General features: G+C 42.7%; 1 protein-coding gene across 2 annotated transcripts in view; it reads right to left on the bottom strand.

Moving 5' to 3' along the window:
• The window catches only part of LOC119269638 (ABC transporter B family member 4-like), an 18,464-nt gene extending 11,865 nt beyond the window's left edge, over positions 1 to 6,599 (bottom strand). For both annotated transcript variants that reach the window (XM_037551517.1, XM_037551516.1), the window contains exons 1-2: positions 6,141 to 6,599; positions 168 to 222 (exon numbers count right to left, since the gene is read on the bottom strand). In XM_037551517.1, the coding sequence (XP_037407414.1) occupies positions 168 to 222; positions 6,141 to 6,428 (343 nt within the window). In that variant the 5' untranslated portion in view covers positions 6,429 to 6,599. The remainder of the gene's footprint in view (positions 1 to 167; positions 223 to 6,140) is intronic.
• Between the last annotated feature and the right edge of the window lie 2,490 nt (positions 6,600 to 9,089).

A 9,089-nucleotide genomic window follows, 5' to 3' on the forward strand; every position in this document is an offset into this window, starting at 1 on the left:
TGGGCCAGGGATATTTTTCTGGGCATATTTGTGTGTGTGTGTGGGTGGGGGGGGGGGGGCATTTTCACTATTCCTAATTAAAAAGATAAAGCAATTTCTGTCCAGACATATGTCTATTTTCTTAACACACATATTTCTCAATTTTATTGCATACAAAAGGCACTCACGAAGTGTTGAAGCAAGTCCCGCTCCAATACCAAGATAAACAAAGTTAATGATCACCTGAAAACAAGAAAATTTTGATTAGAAATTAGATAAAAGGACAAAGAACACTATCCCAACTACAAGTGTTGATAGCACAATGCTTGTGCCTTGCTATGAAGCCGGCTTAGGAGATTGAAAGACGTTGGTGTCCTGTAATTCGTTGGGTGATTCAAAATTAAAAAAGAGAGAGAAAATACAATGAGAGATTTCCATGCGACAGGGTTGGAGAATCTTAAACGGTCATATTAGGTCCTTTGCTAGATTTATAGTGAAACACCATGTCGTATATTGAAACACAAGAGGGTGTACATTAGTTAGGAGACCGTACATGGTCATGGATCCATTAGAAGGATGAGGTCTACAGTAGCATTGGAATTACAATTTTTTCGCTCTCTTATGCTATGATAAAGAAATGAAAGTATTGATTGGGAAGACAAACTAAAACTAAGTATTTGTCATTTGTGTCTTCTACAAGTATTGGCCTCAGAAAGTAATATTGTATTTGTTATTTGTGTTACGCTCACTTTATGTCATACATTTCAATAACATAGTTACCAGATGCATTTCAATTACTAAATCACTTTGTTACCGGATACTTTTCAACTTTATATATAATATATTTCAATAATAAGGTCCCTATAAATTTCAAAAAATGCCATATATTTCAGTAATGAGGTGCATTTTAATTAGGGATGGCAATGGGTACCCATTACCCGCGTACCCTATGGATAAAAACCCTATTTGGGTAAGGGTATGGGACAAAAATTTACCCATGGGTACTTAAATGGGAAAAATATCATACCCATCGGGTTGAGAGGGTGCGGGTATGGGATCGTATAACCCATGCCCACGTACCCATGCACCCATATAAAATGTTGACAAGTGGGTTCCGTTTAATATCCTAATGTATTAATTTTCCCCTCCTAATCGCGCTAGGTAAAAACTCTAATGTGTAGTCAAAGTATCACTATAATTTATCATGATTTTGTGAACTTAAAGTGTATGCCTATGTGTTATTGTTTAACGTTTTTATGTGTTGCTTTATAGGCAAGTATTTTTGTTTATGAGAATGTGTTGTTGTTACAGTATGTTGTTGTACATTATTGTTTAATTGTTGCTATTAATGATGATTATATGTAGCTTTTTACAACTATTTTCTACTCAACTGATGTGTTGTATACGTGGGTATTTTTACCCGCGGGTACCCATATACCCTGTCGGGTGACGGGTATGGGAAAAAATTGTATCCTTGATGGGTATGGGCATGGGTGATGGGTAAGTTCCGGATGGACGGGTAAGGGTATGGGGTGGCTCCACCCGTATCCATACCCTGTGGGTGCCATCCCTAATTTTAATACCATACCACTTTGTTAGCGGATGCATTTCAATACCGGATGCTTCACTACCAAATCATTTTTTAAACATATGAATTCAAATACCAGATTAATTTCAATTACCAAACCATTTTCAATACCACGCCCATTTCAATAACATACACATATTTCAATTTCAGTACAGTTTTAAATATACATTTCAATAAAATTTAGTATCACATCCATTTCAATGACATAAAAGTGAAATACAGATGATAAATTTCAGTGCAAGCTGCGTTTCGATATGAGATGTATTCCAATACCAGATCACTTTCTTACAAGATGGATTTCACTACCAGATCACTTTGTAAGCATATGAATTTCAATTACCAGACCATTTTTTTGAAATACGAAATCACTTCAGTAACACATACATTTCAGTAACATGCACATATTTCAGTTTCAGTACAACTTTAACAATACAATTCAATAAAATTTATTTTTGGATGTTGTAAATATATATTTCAAAACATTTATTTTAGTTACTTATGAGTATATTTTCAGTTAATGTGAGACCGAAATATAATAGTGAAATTTCACAATCACAACTATCAATGTCAAATTGAAATAGTGAAAATTAAACAACTTTGAAATGTATCCAAATTTATCTTGTCTCTGGGAATTCAAATATATAAAGAAATGTAAAACATATTTTTGGTTTTAAATATATGACTGGTTTAAAATGTCACTTAGAAATATAAAAGGTTGCTCTTGTTATATTAGGGCATCTCCAAGGTGGACCCGCAAACCGCTTGCATCCATCTGGACCGCGGAAGCCATCCAACGCCGCTCTGTATCGGTCCGTGACACGGCCGTACTTTCTCCGGCAAACCGGAGACAAACATGGGGAGCATTGGGGGACTCGGGACACCAGACACATAGGACTCCGACACCTCCGGCCCACCCAAAACCCTTCACGGACCCCACGCCTCCATCCTCCCTATTTTCTCTCCTTCCATCTTTCTATCTTGCCTTCACCGCCGCTCCACACCCTGCCCGCCATGCCACACCACACCCCTAACGGAATTCTACGTCTCCGTCTCTAGTATTCCAGTCAGGCTTCACCCCGCTTCTCCTCCGTCGCCATTCAACCTTGTCCTCCGATTACCCTGTCAGGTACCATCCGCTAATGCTATACTCACCATGCCCGACAACTGTTCGATGAGTTTACGGAGCTAAAAACTATGTTCGCTTCTTCTTTCTAGCTATGGATTCCGATTTGGAGTACATATACGAGCACTATGTTGAGTCGACCGATGGATCGTCCAACGAGAAGGAGTACTCTGATGAGACAACGATGATGCAAGTGGTCCTTAAAGACACGGAGCATGCGGAGGAGCATGTTCTCAATTTTACGGGCTCGATCAAGGGTCATTGAGTGCTCAACCGCAACAGTGTGCGGGACCATCTGACACTGATGGCCGACTACTTTGCCTCGGATGCACTCTTCGCTGACCATTTTCGCCGACGTTTTCGGATGCGCAAGACTGTCTTCGATCGTTTGTACCATGGAGTTCGGTCCTATGATGACTACTTTATCTTGAAGAAGGACGCAATGGGAACAATTGGCTTCTCTGGTTACCAGAAGTGCACGACCGCACTACGGATGCTTGCATATGACACGACCGCTGATTCATGGGACGAGTACCTACGAATGTCTAAAAGCACATGCAGAGATGCCATGATCAGGTTTGCAACTGTTGTGGTCAAGGTGTTCGGACCTCAGTACCCGAGAGAACCAACTGTGGCAGACACTGAGAGGTTCTTGGCAATCTCAGAAGCAAGAGGGTGGCCATGTTTGCTTGGATCTCTTGACCGCATGTATTGGAAATGGAAGAACTACCCGAAGGCTTTACAAGGACAATATTAGGGTCATGTTAAGAAGCCCACCATCATTCTTGAAGAAGTTGCATCACATGATCTTTGGATTTGACACGCTTTCTTTGGTATGCCTGGGTCTCACAATGACATCAATGTGCTGCAGTGATCACCGTTGTTTGCGAGGCTGACTGAAGGAAAAGCCCCTCCTTGCCATGAACTATACACTGTCAATGGACATGGGTACAACATGCGCTACTATCTGGTTGACGGTACCTATCCTTCATGGACTACCTTTGTCAGCACCATCTCTAATCCAGTTAGCCAGAAAAAGGCTCACTTTGCCCAAAGACAAGAAGCAGCTAGAAAGGATGTTGAGAGGGCATTTGGAGTTCCCCGGGCCTGTTTTGCAGTTGTTCGTGGACCTACTAAACAATGAGATCCAGGGACCTTATGGAAAGTGATGACATGTTGTGTGATCATGCACAACATGATCGTCGAGGATGAGGGTGACGATGATGTTGCAGCTCTAGAATTTGAGAACATGGGTGATCCTATCAAACTTTCGGACCAGAATCCGGTCACATTTGAGGAGTTTATTCAAATGCATCAACAAATTTGGCACCGACCAACTCACAAGCAACTGAAGGGAGATTGTATTGAGCATCAATGAGCGGTTAAAGGGGACAACAATATTGGGATGTAATATCTGAACTTTTTTAAATTTAAACTAGTGCTGCATGCAGCTATTTGAACGTATGAACTCTATGTGTGCGGCTATTTGATCGTACGGATTAAAAAAGAAGAGGAAGGCCAGAAGTAAGTATGCGGCTATGGTTGGATGTCGGCCCCACGCATTCGTGTTTGCAGACTGGTTCCTCCTGTCCGTGGACAGGTGTGGGAGAAAATTTACGGGTTACCATTGAAGATGCCCTTATGGGGAGAGATTGAACAGAAAGCATAGATAGATGAGAGTGACGTTTTGGCACATGGGAGCGCGTGCTCCTGATTTTTTAAATGTGTTTAAAACATAATTTAAAATGTCAAATTAATTCAAACAAAAATTTAGCATGTACATCTCGATATTGTACATGCTCATAAAGTCGTTTCGCGAAAAACCGACAACTTATGTGCCGCGTGTGAAAAAGACAAAAAATTGGTGTTAAAAATGCTTTTCGCAAGACATCTTTTTGTCTTTTTACACAAGCCACAAAAATGTCGGTTTTCTTTGAAACTTGACATGCACACATATAATATCAAGATGTATGTGCCAAATTTTTGTTTATTTTTTTCACACTTTAAAATATTCTTTTCGCGTGCAGGAGCGCGTGCTCTTGGGAGCACCAACGGATTTCTGTAGATGCGAGAGTGACGTTTTGGCACATGGGAGCGCGCTCCTGATTTTTTAAATGTGTTTTAAACATAATTTAAAATGTCAAATTAATTCAAACAAAAATTTAGCACGTACATCTCGATATTGTACATGTTCACAAAGTCGTTTCGCGAAAAACCGATAACTTATGTGCCGCATGTGAAAAAGACAAAAATTTGGTGTTAAAAAATGCTTTTCGCAAGACATCTTTTTGTTTTTTTACACAAGCCACAAAAAATATCGGTTTTTCTTTGAAACTTGACGTGCACACATATAATATCGAGATGTATGCGCCAAATTTTTGTTTAATTTTTTCACACTTTAAAATATTTTTTTCGCGTGCAGGAGCGCGTGCTCTCGGGAGCACCAACGGATTTCCGGTGACATGCACCATTACTATTCTCTTGTATTGCTTCTTGTACCACACTACATCAATATACATCCAAAAGTTTGCATGGATCTTTAAGAAGTGTTGAATGGTAGATCTTTTCCCGGTACATACTTTCGTGTTTAGATTTTGAAATTCCAGGGTGAGGGATGTAACTGCAAGTGCGGAGCTCGAAGTTGAATATATAGCAAAGCAAAAAAGTCAATGGTCACAAAAGAATAGACTAGCCCACTCTCTTGTACGCAAGTCCTAAGATACCATTCATTGAAGAAGAACTAATAGCGCTCCTAATTGGCCGTATGTGGAATATTATCTGCTTGCGAGCTAAGATGCTCCTTGACGAACAGTAAAATAAAAAAAAAGATTTTTTTAAAACTTTGACAAATGTTTTATGTGTTTGCAAAATTTACCAAGAATATTGGTGGAAGTCGTGGAAAAAAACAATGCTCCAAAAATGTTATTTTGAAAGTAATTTGGAGTGCTCATTTTTCTGTCATGACTTCCATGAATGTCATTTCGTGATGAAATTTGTCACGCATACAAAACATTTGTCAAACTTTGGTAAAAAAATCAGAATTTTGTTTCAATTTTTTTTATTTTACTGTTCATCCCGAGCTCATTGGACAAAATTCAAAAAAATTCTGATTTCTTTTAACCAAACTTTGAGCACGGAAGCAAAATAGGACTCCCGCTCCTAATTGATGCTATTGTTACTTGTTTCTCTCCTGAGATGCCAACGTCTGGCCATACAAAATCTCAGAATTTGTGACTACCACCAAACCATGCATCAATACACCATCTCATAACACTAGTGCGTCTAACTGAAATATTACTAGAACTCACAACTTTGAAGCTGTTGATGAATGGAATCAAAATCAAACCTTCTCAGGACTCTCAATTCTCCTACGCCTCCTCGCTCGCTCTACGGTTGTCATATCATACAAACATGAAAAATACGGTCGCGCATACACGCGCACGCACGCACCTTGGTGACCCTGTGCAGGACGTCCCGCGACGAGGCGGCGGAGCCGAAGGCGTCGATGACGTCGCCGAAGATGAAGGTCATGAGCGGCTGCGCCATCCCGTTGGCCACCGCCGTGGCCGCGCCCACCGCCATGAGCGCCGCGTCCGTCCTGTCCGCGAAGGCGAACATCCGGTAGAGCGGCACGCGCGGCGCCGCGGGCCTCCTCCCATGTCCGTCGTCAGCTCCGTCCTCTCGTCCGCCGTCGACGTCGCTCCTCTCCCCGCCTTGCTCCCTCCCCCTCCCTCCCATGCCTCCGATTGGCCTCTTAATTAGGTTCTCCCTATGGCTTTGAATTGCCTTCTATATGTTCCGTGGATATATGTCGCCTGCTAGCTAGCTGGTAGCTGTTGCTACTTGACATGTGCGGCCTCGCGAATCATGACACGATCGATCGTGGCGGCGCATAGAAAAGGAAGAACATGCGAGTCACAAGCTTGGGCAGCAAGGAAATTGAGATAATAAAAAAAAAGTCGTACCAGCAGTATGACACTACTATCGGATTATATATGGATTCATCGGGATGTAGTAGTCCCTGATTTGTTAGTAGTACGTAGTGATCATTCAAACTGCCGCCCCATCCGTAATTCCTAATAATAGCGTGATGCACCTTCATTCCTTCCTTCCAGTTGACCTCACCTCACCGTGTGTCCGCATCTATACGGCAGGGGATCTTGGCGTGGCGATCGACCGCTGACCTTCTGGAAGCTATGTGATTGAATAGCTGTCTGTCCATTTTTGTGCTTACTCTGTCCGAGCTCGTCTAGCTACATGTGCACCTACCCCCCCTCCTCGAATACGTGATCCAACCGCCCACCCCGTTCGAATCCGGCCACGACTGCCATGGCCATGTCCAAGGCGGAGCTCGGGCCGGTTCTATGCTGTGAAGGCTAGGGTTCAGATTATACCATTGATTTCAAAATCTCGAGCTACAAAGGGGTGATCACAAGGGAGGAGAGAGTCGTCTTCCTCAGGAGGTAGAGCACACACGCAACACACGCCAGCCACTAGCCGTTTCTTCCTTCCTACCCTCTCACCAACCCTCCACACATATAAGTACTACGTTCTACTTGGCCCACTCCGGTCCAGCCAGCCGAGCGGGCAAGCGAGGCTGTCGCTTAGGCCGGCCCAATGCTTGAAACCCATTTTCGCGCTTCTCCTGCTCGCTGACAATCCCACCCGACTTAGAAGCGGCTTGACCCCAAGCCGGCACACGTGGAAACTTCTGGCGTAGTGTCACTTTGTCTTCCCAAGTGGCCACCTCTCCAGGTGCATCGTTCCATTTGACGAGTACTTGGATCAGGGAATCAGCGCCCCGACAAACAATTCGTTGCTGAAGGATTTGCTTTGGATACTGGAACTGATCATCAGGAGCAGGAAGTAAAGGAAGCACTTGACATCCGGTGCAAGGGCCTTGCGCAATAGTGAAACATGGAAGACTGGGTGCACACGGCCGGTAGGTGGTAGGGCTAGTCTGTAAGCCACTTCACCCACACGTCCACCACTTCAAAGGGGCCATAAAATTTGAAAGCAAGCTTGTGGTTGGCGCGCGGCTCCACTGAAGACTGTAAATATGGCCGAGTTTCAGAAAAAATGTGTTGCCCACATTAAACACAAGTTCAGTGCGGTGCTTATCAGCTTGGGTTTTCATACGCTGCTGAGCCTCAATAAATGCTGACAGACAGAATCAAACACCACTTTGCGATCATCCAACCATTGTTGCACGTCCACAGACTGAATCACCGCACCCGGGGAGATACCAAAGTGACGAGGTGCATGCCCATACACAATCTCAAAGCATCGTAAGAAGCACTCCACCCGCTGATTAACTCGTTCGGTCTACCCATCAGACTGTGGATGGCGAGCAGAGCTCATTCGAAGTAGAGTACCAAACTTAGAAAATAATTCTTGGCAAAAGACACTAGTGAAGATACGATCTCTGTCTGAGGCAATAAATTGAGGCATACCATGCAGGCGATATACTGAATTGAGAAAGGTTTCGGCGAATGTTTCTGCAGTGAATGGATGGCGCATATGGGAACGAAATGACCATACTTGGAAAATTTATCGATGACCACAAACAGGCAATTGTACTGACCAGATGGTGGCAACCCCTCGACGAAATCCATTGTCACCATGTCCCAAGGAAGTTTGGGAACAGGTAATGGCTGCAACAGACCAGGATAGGATACATGTTCTAGCTTTGCTTGCTGACAAATCAGACAATGTTGTACATACTGTTTGATAAATCCCCTCATGTGTTTCCAACGAAATAGTCACCTGATACGACGATAAGTAACCGGGAAGCCCGAGTGCCCTCCAATGGGACTATCATGGAAAGCAGATACAATTTGCTTGTGCAACTTTGGTACATCATCTACCCAAACACAATTCTCAGTACGAAGAATGTCAGTTGTCAAAGTAAACTTACTATCAGAAGAGGAACTCGTGGACAATTTTTGAAGTAACTCAGTGAAAAATTTATCACCCACATAGCTCTGCATAATATCTTCAAGCCAAGCAGGTTGCGCTGAAGAGATAAGGTGCATTTCGGGTAACATACCAGAGGAACTGTGTGGTTTTCTGGAAAGTGAATCAGCAACACTGTTGTCAACCCCCCTTTTGTAACAAATCCTGTACTGAAGGCCCAATAGCTTTGTAAGAGCTTTCCGTTGCCACTTGGTGTGCAAACGCTGTTCAGATAAACTAGCCAAACTTCATTGGTTGATACGTCTCGAACGTATCTATAATTTTTGATTATCCCATGCTATTATATTATCTGTTTTGGATGTTTTATATGCATTAATATGCTATTTTATATTATTTTTGGGACTAACCTATTAACCTAGAGCCCTTTCTGTTTTTCCTTGTTTTTGAGTTTTACAGAAAAGAAATACCAAATGGAGTCCAGAC

This window comes from Triticum dicoccoides, chromosome 3A, assembly GCF_002162155.2.
Source record: "Triticum dicoccoides isolate Atlit2015 ecotype Zavitan chromosome 3A, WEW_v2.0, whole genome shotgun sequence".
Lineage (NCBI taxonomy): Eukaryota > Viridiplantae > Streptophyta > Magnoliopsida > Poales > Poaceae > Triticum > Triticum dicoccoides.